Below are 15,350 nucleotides of genomic sequence, written 5' to 3'. Positions count from 1 at the left end.
CCCCAGGCTGTAGGGACCTCTTAAAACCAAGGCCTTAAGAAGTTCATTCTCTTTCATTTTTTTAACAGGCAAAAATGGCTTTTGCAGGCCTGGTCCTGTTGAAGGACCTTGGGAGCCCATTGGCTTGATATTCTCAGGCTCATCTGTATGATTAATTTAAAGAGAGAGGAAGAGAAACCGAGTCATGACACATGGGGCTGGGCCCCCTGTTGCTGCTAAAGGGCTCTGTGACCTTGGGTGAGATGCTCGGCCTCCCCGGGTCTCTGTTTCCTCCTCTTCACCCCCCTTCCTGTTAAAGACCCGTTTTCTTTGGTGTATTTTACACCTCCCCCCACGTGACATTGGTTGCTATTTTATGCACACAAAGACAAATGCTCCCAGTCGGTGACCCTTTTAAGTGGCTTTGTTTGTCACCGGATGCGGATGCGCGTGCGTGCGTGTGTGTGTGTGTGTGTGTGTGTGTGTGTGTGTGTGTATGGTGTTTCTGAGGTTGGTTAGGCCGCCAACAGCATTTAGGGGCGGCAGGTCCCTCACAGTCATCCCGTGCGCACCCCGTCACCACCTCGCGTGTTTCTGACCCCATGGCCCCTGGGTCTGTGTTGTCGTTGTCCCTTCCCCTCTTCAAGGTTCTTGACAGCCAAGGCCGAGTGTCTGCACGGCCAGAAATGGTCTCCAGATCACACTCCACTTAGCGGTTGTGTTTGTTGCTCTGTTTTATGCGTGAGTGGTGGGCAGCTCGCTGGCAGGCTTTTGCAAGCTTTACATGTTTATACTTGCTGGAGGGTTGGGGTGTGTGGAGAGGGAATTGGCTGGACTTGAAGAAGGCTGGAGCTGAGGCATTTAATAGGACCAGATTCCTATAGCCTTTTCTGCTATTATGTATTTTCTCTATCAACAGACACTAAAATGGTAGTAATAGTTAACCTTTACCAAGAACTTACCATGTGCCAAATGCTGTGCTAAGCCCTTTATGTACATAACTTCTGACCATCTTGTGAGGTGGTCCTGTTATTTATACCCATTTTGCTGATGGGGCAACTGAGGCTAAGGGAGATAAAATAACTTGCACAGGATCACGGTTTAATTCATTGAGAGTGCAATGGATTGCAGCCTAGGGCCGTCTCCTACCAGAGCCTATGCTCTTGACCTCGGTATAGTAGGTACAGCTATTGTCATGTGGAGGCTGTGAAATAACAGCAAAAGTGTTTCTCATGATGGAAAATGTCTAGAAACCACTGACTTAACGCCATCTTTAAAAGAAAAACAGGCCCAAAGAAGGTAATGATCCACCCAAGGTTACAGAGCCAGTTCGGCTGCTTCCTAAAACTAGGGCTGTCTCCCAGTGAGGATTCAGTGTGGGATCCTCAGATCCTTAGGCCGGGAGCATGCATATAAAACACACACCATTCTAGAATTGGCTGGACTGGGACAGAATCCCAGCCCCACGCCTGAGAGCAGCCTTGCCTCAGGGATCGACTACATTATCCTAAGGCAGTGGTTCTCAATGAGACTTCTCAGGAGTCCACAGGGTCAAAATTATATTCACAATAATAAGGTGTTATTTGCCTTTTCACTCATGTTCTCACAAGTTTCCAGGGAGTTTTCAAGAAGCTGTGTGACATGTGAGCATAGTATCAGTCTGATGGCTGACGGGATATGGGTTTGTGTATTCAGATGTTTGAAGCTCTCTGTTTTAATTTCTGATACAATAATTAGCGCTAGAACAATACACATAAATAAAAGCTCTTTGGGGGCCTCAGTTATTTGTGAGAGTACAAAGGGGATCCTGAGGCCAAAGTGCTTGAGAACCACTGTTCCGTGGTGCCAGACCCAGCAAAGGGGACAGTCAGTGGCTTGCAGCTACACTCAGCCTAGGGAAAAGGCAAGAAGAGGGAAACAGGCTTTTTTCTCTGGGAGGGAACCAAGCAGAGAGACCCTGGGGATGACGCATACTCAGTCATTCCCAGCTTTGCTCCTCTAGAGCCTGTTCACTCCACAGTTAGGATGCAGCCATGGCCGGTACAGATGGGAGTTTTTATAGGGATTTTCCAGAATGTCCAGTAATGCAGGCCAGTTTCTCAGCATACCCAGTGGGCTAGATGAAATTACCAGAAAGGAAATAGTAGCCTGGAACCCACAGGCCAAGGGAAGGATGTTACTGAAAGTCCATGAGTTGCTTATCATTTTACCTTCCCATGGGCCGCAGGTCAGGGAGGTGGGTAGACCAAGGAGAAAGGCCTGTAGGGGTCATTTGGGGGGCTGCAATGGCCTTGTTCGTGGACAGGTGGGCACCAGCCACCACCCCAGAGGCAGAGTGACAATTTTAACCCGGAAGGATTTTTGTATGTTGAAGAATATTAATCAGTGTGCAATTCAGGAAACAGAAAACACCTCAGGTGTTTTCAACAGGAAGGGATTTAATGCAGGGAATTCAGTGCCAAAAGAATCATTGGAAGGACTCAAGGAGCAGGTTCAAGGCTGAACCTCCAGGAATGACTCCAAGGACAATACAGAACTTGCTATCAGGGCGGCTACTCCCTCGGAGATAACCCTGGGAACTGCAATTCAGGATTGAAGCTGGAGTCAAGAAGCTTCTGCCATTGCCTTCAGTAGCAGTACTGCTGCCTCTGGAGCACTCAGGAAGCTGGGAAATGGACACTGGAATGCTCTGTAGGGGGAAAAAATCCCTCCTGTTTTATGAGTTGGCTTGCTAGCAGAAACACGCAGAGGGGACACAAAGGTGGCCTCCGCCTCACATCCATTTACCAGATCTCGTGCAGCTTCGTCTTAATGGTGAAGCCTAATTTGCAAAGAAGTCTGGGAAATGTAGTTTTCAGTTTTCCACGTCTTCAGCTAAGATGGTAGAATGGAGGCTGAATGAACCAATCCCCAGTATCTGCCCACCTGTTATCAACACTGCGTCTTTTCATGTGCCGAGTTATAAGAGGCACAAGGCGGGAGAATGAATCATGACACCATCTGATTAGACTTCATGGTTTCCTGAGTTCCCTCTTGGATTTCCCGTAGTGCAGCTGGGAGATGCTGCTTAGGGCGTTCGTGGCCACACGCGGCTCTTTGTCTTGGCCGTTGGCCACAATAGGGAAGAATGGCTGGCAAATCCACGAACCGTCTTTTTGTTCACCCTTCAGTCTCCAATGCTGGTGGTTTAGATAAAACCTTCCCCTTGGGTCAGAAGGACTGACATGTAGAAGTATGTCTCTGAGCTTGCCTTGTAGCATTGGAGTGTAAGAATTATAAAATTCCAAAATAACATTTGGGGGGAATTCAAATGGGCATTCACAATTAAAGAAGATCTTGGAAACGGGAGTAATTCACAAAGGGATTGTTGTTCCTTCCTGGATTCTACAAGCTCCCCCACCATAGATAGGGTCCTGGCTTCCCACTCTAACAAGTCCACGTTGTGACCCTGAAAAGTATATGCCATTCTTTTCTGGGCAGAAACAGGACTCGGTCCAGAACTGATAACTTGGATGCATTATGCCACGTTCCTGATGCTTAGCCATCCTTGCAGTCATTTGGTTTACTGAGCATCTGTTGTGTCTAAGTCCTGTGCTGGGTATATTTTAGAGAACCAGAGATGAGGAAGGCATCGTTCTTGTCCTGAAGAGGAATAATCTAGTTAGGAAGATGAGACACATTCATTCTGGAATAGAATTGTAAGGGATCTTGGAGAAGGAAGAGATTATTTTCTTTGGAAAAGGGATGTGGGAAGGCTTCTAGAAAGAAGTGGCATTGGAACTAAGCCTTGAAGGATAAATAGGATCTGGATGGGCAGAGGTGAGAGCTGGTTCGTTCTTGTGGAGGTGGGAACGGGCAGGGTGGGCTTGAGAACCACGAATGCCTGATGGTCAGGTGTGTCCTGATGAAAGGTGTGAGCCAGGCTTGGAAAGTAAGTTGAGTGAGGTTCTGGGCATCCTTGAAGGCCAAGGCTACAAGACTTTCCCAGCCTGTGGCCGCCTTGTCACCATAGCGATTGGTACACTCAGTGTACCAGTGAAATGACTCAAACCTAGAAATATTTTCAGAAATGACAGAACCAGGACATCAAAATAATTTCCAAGTGAACCACGTTCAAGAATCCCATCCGATTCTCTTTATAAATAAATAAGTGAAAGCATCCTTTGCCCTCAAGAAGAGAAGCTTTGCAAACTTTGACGATGACCTAAGCTTTTGAGATCTGAGATCAGTCATGTGAGGACATCTTTAGGTGACTCCCTGCAGTTGATTTACTCAGGAGCTGAGGGGAGAGGATGGAGGTCGTCTTCCTGGACAGAGTATCTCTCTTGTGTGTCTAGGGGAAAGATGGCGACAGCAAGGGCCTAACGCACAAGGATCCCAGGGTATCAGATGAAGTGGGGTGTGGAGGGGGCATGGGGGGCGGTAGGCATGAAGCCAAGACCGGCTGTCGGGGCCCTTCCACAGCATGGGGTCTGCTGGGCTGTGGAGTGGTCTTCCGAGGTCTTCACCGTGGGAGATGGGCCAGAATGGGCGGAGGACAGGAGTCAAGCTTGGTGGGGTAGGGACAGCACAGCCTGGGGCGGGGAGGGACCGGCCCTGAGCGGCAGGACCATGGTATTGCTCAGCACCAGGGGGCACTAGTCGCTGTCCTGTGAATGGTGCCCCCTGCTGGCACCCAGAACGCCTGTGACCGGTGCCCCCTGAGTTTGTAGCTCAGAGGCCTTGCTGGGCTAACCGCCTCTCCCTGCCTCCTCCTAGCTGCCCCACACCGTGGCCATGGGTTCTGGGTGTGACATAGGTCCTGGGACAGGTCCTCCCTGGAGGACCTCGGGCGCCAGCCTGGGGCCACCCTGCCTGCCACAGGAAGCGACATAGGCCCACCTCAGCCCGGGAGTCAGTTGAGGAGAGAGTGGCTGTCAACCACACGCAGGTAGTGTGCCATGTGTCGCCTCACGTGGCCTCACAATGATCCTGAGAAGTGGGGACTGCCGCATCTCACAAGTGAAGAAAACAGCCTCGGGGTGTTGTCTGTGGTGATGAAGGGGCACAGCTGGGTTTGGAGCCTGGGTCTGTTCGACTCTTTCCTCTGCACCCCAGCACCCAGAAGGCAGGCATCCTCTCCCCTCTGCAGAGAGGGAGATCCCGTCTGAATTCTGTGGAGGGGACAGGAGTCCCCAGTTCCACATGCTGGCAAGCCCCTTCCTTGATGGGCCACCTAAGGCCCTCAGGCTCTGCTCGTGGCCCATGACAGGGAATCCTTCCGAGTCCTGACTGAGTTCCTGTAGAATGGGGCAGATCGCGCTCTCCGTGAGGAGAAGAGTCAGGCCCCCTCCACCTCCCACAGCCAGAAGGCTACAGGGGACCCAGCCTCCACGGCTGTCCTGAGAGTGGGTGCTGAAGATAGTCCCCTTCTGTGCTTCAGGGAGCAGCCCGCCCAGGCCTGACCCCCTCTCTCTGCTGCCTCCCAGGCCCTTCATGCTGCTGCCGCCGCTGATGGAGTGGATGCGCGTGGCCATCACCTACGCGGAGCACCGCCGCAGCCTCACCGTGGACAGCGGCGACATCCGGCAGGCGGCGCGGCTGCTGCTGCCCGGCCTGGACTGTGAGCCCCGGCAGCTCAAGTACGGAACCAGGGAGGCGGGGGTGGGGTGGTGGTGGGGGGGGCGTCTCCATGCCCAGCCCCCGGTCAGCCCTCTGCTCCCTCCTCCTCCTGGGTCGGGAGCCGGCAGCAGGCAGGGGCTGCAGGCGGTTCGCTCAAGCTGCGCTAAGGTGCTCTCTGCACAAGCCCACCTGTTGGAACTGATGTGTTCTGGACCTCGGCTGCTCTCGGATGCATCCTCGGCAGCCACGGGTCGGGCCCGCAGGGCAGACTCCCATCTGGATTTGGGTGGGAGAGCTTTCGCAGTCTGACTCTTCGGGCCACTTGGGGGTATGCAGCAGAAGTGGGCCTCCTTCCTGCGGTTACCACCATTTTCTGGAGCACTTCCTAGGTGCAGGCCGGCTCTGAGCCCTTCCTTCTTCCGTGCACTTTCTCAGTCCTCGTGACCACCTCAGAGGAGAAGGGGCTTTAATGCTCATGTTTCAGATGGAGAAGCTGATGGTCAGGAGGAACAGTAACCTCCCCAATGTGCCTCTCTTGTATTGGACTGGCCTCCTGAAGTTGTTTCAGAGAAGCGTTCTTCTGGCCACGCTTGACCTGGAAGAGCCTTGCTTTTTTTTTTTTTGTCTTCTGTCTCCATTGCAAATGCCAGGACCTCGTTCTGTGGCGTGTACTTTTTACTCTTTGGCCTAATCACAACTCCAGGCTGAAGCCACCTGTTGGGAGCTTGTGGTGTGCCCTCTGCAGACGCAGGTTTTATCTGTGACTCCCCTTGGTAGGATGGCTTGGCTGCAACGGGAGCCTGGGCCACTCTCTGCGTCTCTTTGTTGCTCCGGGGCCTCACCAGGAGGCGCTGAGGGGAGAGGATGGAGAGGCAAGAACTGGAGCTTGGCCTCGATGACTGAGAGAGTGAGACTGCGCCCTTCTCTGTGCAGAAACTATACAGCCAAGAGCCGTGGCCCAAGGCCCAAAAGCTGGAGATGCTTCCTCCTCAGAGCAGCCCCCTGAGAGACTATGTTGGATGGGAACTTTGTCTCTGACAACTGACAGCTCCCAAGAGCTCAGAGCATGTCTTTAACGTGTTTGTAGAACAGCCGACTTATGTGCTCTTCCTGTCACCGAGCGTGACAAGGCCAGTCACTGCCGATTAGATAGTAATTCCCAGTCCTCCCCTGCCAACCTCATCCTCACACCACACATCAGCCCAGAACAGTTGTGTCACCTCTCATAGGGAGGCCATGTCCTAGCAGGAAGAGCCATGCTCACACACCCCGGTCTCTTCTGCGCAGACCCGAATGCTGCTTCAGTTCCTTCCGGAGGCTGGATGCCCCAGCAGCTACTGAAAAATTCAACCAGGACCTGGGTTTCCGTATGCTCAACTGCGGGAGGACGGACCTCATCAGCCAGGCGATCGAGGCCCTGGGTCCCGACGGGGTGAACACCATGGATGACCAGGTGCGTTCTGAGCGCTTCGCCAGCCAGGCTCAGGACCAGAGTCCAGAGGGGTTCGTGACCACTGGAACTGGTGGCACAGTCCCTTCTGTCCCAAACCTGAGACCCGCCCACTCAGCTCTGTGCTCTAAGAGGTGGGCTGCTTCCTGAATCGTGCCCTGCCATCCAGGTACAGTGTCAACTCAGAGACTTCCCTAACACCCCTTGGAAATCCTTTGTAACAGGGATTCTGCTTCCCCTCACTGGAAGGCTGGAGGTTGCCCCATAGGGTGCAGGGCTGGGAAAGAGTCCAGAGGAGTCAGCTTGATAGCGAGCTCTAGATCATAATCACTGAGACTTGTATTTGGAGCATCCTGTGTGCCTGCCACGTTCCAGGCCTGTAGAAATCCTTGCCTTCATGAGTTAACATTAGAGGAGACAGATACTAAGAAACACACACACACACACACACACAAACACATGAGTATGTTAGTGAAAAGTGCTAAGACGTTAAATGAAGCCAGAAAAGGGGAGAGGAAGTGTTGGAGGCAATTAACAATTTTAGGTAGAATTTAACTTGACTTTTTTGGCTTTGTTTTTTGTTTTTGCTGTGAATAGCTAACATTTATATAGCACTCACTGTGTTCCAGGCATTGTTCTAAGCACTTTGCACAGAGGAACTCATTTAATCTTGACCACAGCCCTACGATGTGGGTATCATCCCCATTTTATAGATAAGGAAACTGAGGTACAGAGGTCACACAACTAGTAAGGAGCAGAGCTGGGATTAGAAGAACCCGAGTGGTCCAACCCCAGGCTCTTCACCGCTGTGGAAGATGCAGTCTGTGTATTTGATGTAGTTTTGTGAGCTCTGCAATATATAGGTAATGGATTTCCTATATGGGTTTAGAAACCCACACAGGAGCATGAGGGAAGTTAAATGACAGCTGAAGGGTCACATAGCCCTCTCGGATGAGATGACAGCATGGTGGAGAGCACGATGAGGCGCCCGGCGAACCCCAGCCAGAGTGGACTTTGACAGGTCGGGCTTGAGCAGCCAGGGAAGGCTTTCTCCTGGGGGATCTGGGCCAAGCTGGAGTGAGGGGTGGTCGGATGCAATGGAGAGGAGTGGGGAAGGCATTCCAGGGAAAGGAGCGTCGGGGCGGGACAGTCGGGCGCGTGCTAGGACAGGTATGCTGCAGCCGAGCTCAGGGAGGTGACAGGCTGGGTCCTGGGATCTCCCCGAGGTGCCTCTGTCAATGCAGGCTATGGGGCTTTCATCCTGGGGGGGTCATCATCTTCCTCCATCAGTGCAGAGGGGAAGCCCATGGACACTAGCCTCAGACGGACCTGGAGTTTAGCCCTCCTGTCATAGCTGTGGCAGCTTGGACAAGCACCCCTCTGAGCCTGTCCCCTCGCCTCTAAGATGTGGGAATAAATAACCGCCCCGTAGGGTTATCGTGAGGCTTTCACATCAGGCACATAGTAGATGCTCAATAAAGGTTCGTCCAGTTTTTTGTTGTTGATACGGTGATGATCATCCCTGAAATTTGTTAATCAGCCTCTTTTGATTTAGCCTCTTTAGGTACCTGCAGTGGGGAGGGGCCAACACAAAAAAAGCAGTTTCTCCTTAGAAGGCTTATAGCCTGGTTTACACTCCGAATCATGTTCAGATGTGTGGAGAAAAAAGAAGTCAAGCATGTGCCAAGGGGAATAAAACAAAGCCAGATTCTCACTCGGTGGCAGCGGGCTTTTCTCTAAATGTTCGGTCCTGTTTGTCTGCAGAACAATCTGTGGGTAAAAAGGCCTCTCACCCGTGATTAATCTCGGGCCATTTCTTTATCTCTGGGCACTAGGCAAGGATTTATGAGGTAAGGAGATCTTGTCTACACACAGATAACCTAATAAGTAACATCGCGGGGCTCCAGACAAACGCTTGCCAGCATCCAGCTGTGGAATAACACTTTCCACCGTTGCCTTTGCTATTACTGGCCACCGAGGAGATTCCCCGCCAGGGAGGCAGCTCCGTTAATCGCCCACCTAAACTCAGGGAGGGATTGGGCCTCAGCTTTCAGAAAAGCTCAGAACTGCTCACAGCACGAGATGTTAAATTCAACCTCTCCACCCTCCGTGAGATGCCTCAGGGGAGAGCTTCGCAGCTGAGGCAGACCTGGGTTCCAGCTGAGTTCATCCTCTTACTTACCGTGTGACTGTTGGGCAAGTTAATCCCCTTCTCTGCTCCTCGTCTGTGAAGTGAGGACAATAACAGAACCTCCTTAATAAGGATGGTATGGTCATTAAATGAGACGATGCATGTAAGTCACTTCACACGGTGATTTACCAGCACAGGGCCTGGGGTGGGTTTGGATGTGGCAGTGTAACATAGTAGCAGTGATAGTGTTGTGTTATTTTAATTAGTTAGCTTATCCTTAGTTAGCTGTACTAAGCACTTGATACATAGTAACTCAGACTCTTTACAACAACCTAATGAGGTAGATACTGTTGTTATTCCCATTTTAAAGATAAAGAAACTGAGCCACAGAGGAGTACAAGTAAGTTGTACAAAGTTTACAGCAGAAGTAGCCTTTGCACCGGAGTCTGGCCATGGGGCCTGTGCCCTTTGCCCTTCTGGCGACCTGTAGTGCTCATGGAAATGTCCCCTCCTCATCCTTCAGGTGTCATCCGTCCAGTGGGCCTAGGAGGGGCAGGTTGTCTTGTTCAGCACAAGACACAGGACTGTTCAGGATGAGCAGCTGGTCAAGCAGGAAGACCTGGATCTGGTTCCTGGGGCAGAGACTCCTATGGAACACGTTTCCTCATGTTCTGTTTGCAGACAGTTTAGCATCTGCCTTTGGTTCATGTAGGGTATGACGCCGCTGATGTATGCCTGTGCTGCTGGGGATGAAGCGATGGTCCAGATGTTAATTGATGCTGGAGCAAACTTGGACATCCAGGTGAGAAAGCCCCCAAGGGCTGCACCGGGCTCCTAACCCAGCAAGAGAACACCCCAAGGTCTTCGTCATCCATGCTGGCTGTGATGCTGTGGACAACTAGACGTGTCTCAGAGGACTGAAGATGCAAGATGCACAGAGATCACAGTTAGCAAAGAGGGTTTTTCCTCAAGATTTGAACTTCCTGTCAGAGAGGAAGTGAGCTCAGAGGGGAGTCGAGCAGAGAGAATGGCCGTAATTCTGTTACTGTAGCACCTTTCCCCTTTTATCAACCTAATCCCCAGCCATCCCCACCATCCCCACCATCCCCAGATACTTCTGGCTCTACCTCCCTCTGAGGCATAAAGTGTTCCCTCTCTGCCGTCTCTCTGCCCAGGGCAGACATCACTAATTGAACATCCTTTTGAGCCTTTTCCACAGGGTACTCCAGGCAGACATTGCCAATCGAATGTAGAAAGCTCTCGAGTTGACTCCTAGTCACCATCCCTGCAGGGCTCCCCTTAGCTCAGGTGGCTGTGTCACCTGCCCAGGAATGTCACTGACCTAGGAAACACTGATCATTTGTGCTATTTTTCCAGGTTCCAAGCAACTCTCCCAGGCACCCCTCCATCCACCCTGACAGCCGGCACTGGACCTCACTGACATTTGCTGTCCTACATGGACACATCTCTGTGGTCCAGGTGAGCTCCTGCCAGGTATGCAGCATGCCCTCAGCTTGATGGGTGGGTTGAGCCCCAGGCGTATCCCCAGCCTTACCTGTGTGAGCAGCAGCCTGGAGTCAGACACCAGAGGCGCTAGTTAACGCTAGCTCACTTGGTCAGCAAAGACCCACCTGGTCTGCCTCCAGGAGCAGGCTTCAGTGTGAGGATACATGTGAGAATTTTAGGGAGCAAGACACAGGCCCAAGTAGTACCAGGCCTGCCTGGCGTCTCTGCATCTGTGGGTGAGTCCTGGGGCGTGCTGGAATCTGGAATCTGTGCAGGTGTGCTCCGTTTCTCTCCTCCAGTAATCTTTCCAACTCTTAGCTGTTTTTACTGCCTCATGAGTTCTGCCGGCTCTATACAGCATGCTGTCCTTCCGGTTCTGCCCCTCCCTGGTAGCAGGCGTAGTCTCTCAGCTCCCCAGTTCCTGAAAGAGGACTCAGATTGGCACAGCTCGCCTGTCAAGCCAAGGCACACTGTGCCCACCTTGGTCCCAGTAGCTGTGGCCGGCGTGAGGAGGGGGTTCAGGCCTAGAAGTGCAAGCCGTGGATGAGGCATGGGGACACTGCCACTCGGCTCCCAGACTCCTTCACTCCTCAGGCCACAGGCCCACAGGATTCCAGACTCCTTCCTGGGAGTTCGTATTCCAGCCTTGCTGTCTGCTAGATTGTGGGGCCTTTGAGAGCAGGGGTCATGTCCGGCCTAGTCATCGCTGTGCACCCAGGCCTGGCCTATAGGAGGGGTGCAGTAAATGGTGGTCAGTGGGCTGACTGCCACATTCTGCCTGCTTTTTGGTGCGCGTCCTCCTAAGGCCCTGAGTAGAGTTCCACGCTAGCCCAGACTGGCCTGCAGGGCTGTGCCCTGGACTCACCTGGATTGGTGCCCACTTTCACCCTGACGGGCAGGCCTCTTCCTCTTCCACCTTGGCACACTGGCTCAGGCAACGATGCCCTTTCTGCCTGACGGGAGCCTCCTACCGACAGCCGCCCCCATGCTCCACGCTGTGGGGAGGCTGAGAGGTCAGCCTGGGCCCCTCGGACCTGGTCTTCAGGTGGCGGGGCCGCGGTGTTGCCTTAGCCGGCCAAGCACGGGCTCTGAGGGGGCTTTGGTCTCCGGAAACCTGGGAGGGTTGGAAGGCGGCTCCCTCCAGAGCAGCCGGTCAGGAAAGGTGAGATGGAGCTGAAGTCACCTCTCGGTGAAGCAGACGCACCCCTGCCCCAAGGCAAAGCCGGCCGGCTCAGCTGGAACTGCTTGGTATCTGTTAGCCCTGCCCCATCTGTCCCCTGCAAGACTTGCCCTTGCTAGAATGGGGAGAGGCCACCTGGTGTCCCAGACAGTGAGGTTCTGCCCCAGCCCCACACTTCCCAGCCTTGGGTAGCTCACCGAACCTCTCTGATGAGAGCCCTAAAAGCCACTAGTTATTGAGCCCCTATGGAGAGGTGAGCACCGTTTCACTTCATCCCCAGCAAGGCTGCAAGGCGAGCCTCTTTTGCATTTTCCAGATGAGGAAGACTGAGGTTTGGGGAGTTGAGGTACCTGCCCCAGGTCACCCACTGGTCTGTGGCTACCACTGGCACTCAGCTCTAACACCTCTGCTGTTCCCACTACCTCTGCTGCCTCCAGAGCCCCAGTTTCCCCCGGTTGATTGGGGGGTGGTGCCTTCTCTTCTGCTCATCTGTGTGAGTTCTTACAAAGATTACTGCAGCCAGTTTGTAGGAAACTGTTTGAAAGGGAGAAATAGCTCAGAGGGCCCTATAGCTTAGGGGCTTGGTCCAAGGCCACAGGAGTGGAGGTGAAGAGTCTAGACACTTAGAGCCCTGAAGGTAACCAGGAGTTCTAAAATTCTGGTTGCCTGCCGGGTGAGCGGGTCCTTGCCACAGGAGGGAACTACAGGCCCCTCCCCAAAGCCTCCCTGCACGTGCCCAGACACTCCCTGCCACGTGCCACAGGAAGGAACTACAGGCCCCTCCCCAAAGCCTCCCTGCACATGCCCAGACACTCCCTACCACCTGAGTGTCCTCCCCAAAGCCTCCCTGCACATGCCCAGACACTCCCTGCCACGTGCCACAGGAGGGAACTACAGGCCCCTCCCCAAAGCCTCCCTGCACATGCCCAGACACTTCCTGCCACGTGCCACAGGAAGGAACTACAGGCCCCTCCCCAAAGCCTCCCTGCACATGCCCAGACACTCCCTACCACCTGAGTGTCCTCCCCAAAGCCTCCCTGCACGTGCCCAGACACTCCCTACCACGTGCCACAGGAGGGAACTACAGGCCCCTCCCCAAAGCCTCCCTGCACGTGCCCAGACACTCCCTACCACCTGAAATGTCCTCCCCAAAGCCTCCCTGCACGTGCCCAGACACTCCCTACCACCTGAGTGTCCTCCCCAAAGCCTCCCTGCACGTGCCCAGACACTCCCTGCCACGTGCCACAGGAGGGAACTACAGGCCCCTCCCCAAAGCCTCCCTGCACATGCCCAGACACTCCCTACCACCTGAAGTGTCCTCCCTGTGCCCTGGTAGTTGCTGCTGGATGCTGGTGCCCACGTGGAGGGCTCGGCAGTGACCGGTGGCGAGGACAGCTATGCGGAGACACCCCTGCAGCTGGCTTCTGCAGCCGGTAGGTACACCACTGCCCTGCCCAGTGAGGGTCCCCTACTGCCGCACGGGTCCACCTGCTCCTCCCCACGGTTGAGCTGTGCACGCAGATCACTGTGGCGAGCCTTGAAGCCCCTCCTTCTGGGTCCCAGGGGCTCCCCTTCACCCCATCATCAGTGTTTCTGCCACACTCGCTGCCCAGGCAGGCCCAGCAGAGGGGCAGTGACACGGGCAGTGGAAGCATCCTCGGTCCACCTTGTCTTTCAGGGAACTACGAGCTGGTCAGCTTGCTGCTCAGCCGGGGCGCCGACCCCCTCCTCAGCATGCTCGAAACCAACGGCATGGCCTCCTCCCTCCACGAGGATATGAACTGCTTCAGCCACTCAGCCGCCCATGGCCACAGGTACCCGCCCGGGGTTCCTGCCCCATGTGCTGTGGGGTGTGAAGCAGGCTCTCAGCAGAAGAACTAGGCCTGGAGGTCCTTCCAGAGGTGGGGGCTGGGGATGGCTGCACGCACACCAGCCGGAAAGACGGGGCTTCAGGCAGCACGGGGGCCCCAGATGTTGGAAGCCCGGAGACGCTGGGTTGCTTAGAGGTCCTACGGTCAGTTCCTGGCAGACGTGGGACTGGAGCAGGCCCTCCCATTCCCCCGTGAGGCTCTCCACCCTGCAGCCACCCAGGACCCCATCCCTTCCCATGCCTGGGGTGCTTCTCCGGTGCCTGCAGTGGCCTGGGGCGCTAGAGGCTTCCACACAGCAGGCAGCTCCACCACGAAGATGCCACTGGTGGCTCTGCAGGAGATCGCGTCTCGCTCCAGGAGCGGATGGTGGACCTTATTTTGCGGGGGCCGGGGCTGCGAGAGGGCAGGGCTGAGAGCAGAGCCGTTAGGCAGCTCAGGGGGCAGAGGGAGACAGGGAAGAGGTGAGCAGAAGGTAGAGAGGGCAGGCGGGACACCTGCTTCCCGTCCTCAAGCCCAGACTGTGCCCTTGCTGTGGCCCACTCCCTAGCATGCTTCCCCTCGCCTTCTGCGCCCGGCCCGCCGCTCTCACCCATCTCCACCAGCCCTGCCCTCAGGCACCACCTCGCAGGGCACGGCCTCCAGGCCTCTCTACCCCGCCCAGTGCCTGCGTTCCCCCCCCCATGGCCTCTTCACCCCGCGTGGAGTTGCCCCCTGCTCATCGGCTTCCCACTCTCTCTCTGGAACACGGGCTCCCTTGGGTGGGCACGGTGGGCGCTCACCGTCATGTGCCGGCTCCCGCCAGACCGGGTGCTCTGTTAATTGCTGAACTGGCAGACCTACAGCGGGATGACCCAGGTCCCTCGAGGGGGTCCCTGCCGGGCCTCCATCACACAGTAGGGGGAGGGGTGGGGGAGGGGTGGCCAGGGCCGCCGAGGAGGCTCAGCCCCAGGTGACCTGTGGGCCTGGCCCTGCTGCAGCCTGCCCAGAGCCCCAGCCTACGGGCTGTGACAGAACGAGCCTGGGGCTTGAAGCTCTGGGTCTGAGTCTTCATCCTGCTCCGAGTGACCGTGAGCAAGACGTGGTCATCGCCGACGAACGGCGAGGTTCATGGGATTGCTCAGGTTAAATGCAGCGGTCGGCGGGAATACGCTCCGTCAAGCATCCAGTGTCTACACATCTGCGTATGTTAATGAATTCAGTATAGAATGCGGTTCCGCTTTTCTTACTGATGGAGGGAAAGTGAGTATAAGCAGGTCCTACGTCTCGGACACGTTCACATGTGTCAGGCTGGCCGCCATTAGGAGGACTGCTAGGTATCAGGCTCTGCATTCGATGTCATCTCCTTGGCCTCGCGTCAACCGGGAGAGCATGATCTGACGCCCTGTCCTACAGGTGACAAAGCCGTCAGGGCTCAGAGAGGTAGAACAACCTATCCGAGATCACACAGGATGGCAGAACCTGCTTGGTCTCAAAGCCCACGACTTCTCGTCACTACATGGAAGGCAGAAGGGAGAGGTCTCCTGCACCTTCCCCTTACTCCCCAGGTGGCCAGGGATGGGGGTCGCTGGGAACCCTGGCCCAGCCTGCCTGGGAGGGGAAGACCGTGAGCCCTTTGTGCCCGCAGATGCCCCG

The 15,350-nt window shown here is 54.8% G+C and overlaps 1 protein-coding gene across 1 annotated transcript in view; it reads left to right on the top strand.

Moving 5' to 3' along the window:
* Positions 1-15,350, top strand: part of ABTB2 (ankyrin repeat and BTB domain containing 2) — a 181,786-nt gene that overhangs the window by 156,213 nt on the left and 10,223 nt on the right. The window contains exons 4-9 of the mRNA XM_065881835.1: positions 5,448-5,600; positions 6,868-7,033; positions 9,874-9,963; positions 10,539-10,640; positions 13,184-13,280; positions 13,526-13,661. Coding sequence (XP_065737907.1) covers positions 5,448-5,600; positions 6,868-7,033; positions 9,874-9,963; positions 10,539-10,640; positions 13,184-13,280; positions 13,526-13,661 — 744 coding nt within the window. The remainder of the gene's footprint in view (positions 1-5,447; positions 5,601-6,867; positions 7,034-9,873; positions 9,964-10,538; positions 10,641-13,183; positions 13,281-13,525; positions 13,662-15,350) is intronic.

The sequence above is a fragment of the Phocoena phocoena genome, chromosome 8 (genome assembly GCF_963924675.1).
Source record: "Phocoena phocoena chromosome 8, mPhoPho1.1, whole genome shotgun sequence".
NCBI classification, from domain to species: domain Eukaryota; kingdom Metazoa; phylum Chordata; class Mammalia; order Artiodactyla; family Phocoenidae; genus Phocoena; species Phocoena phocoena.
This window is presented reverse-complemented; position numbering and strand designations above follow the sequence as displayed.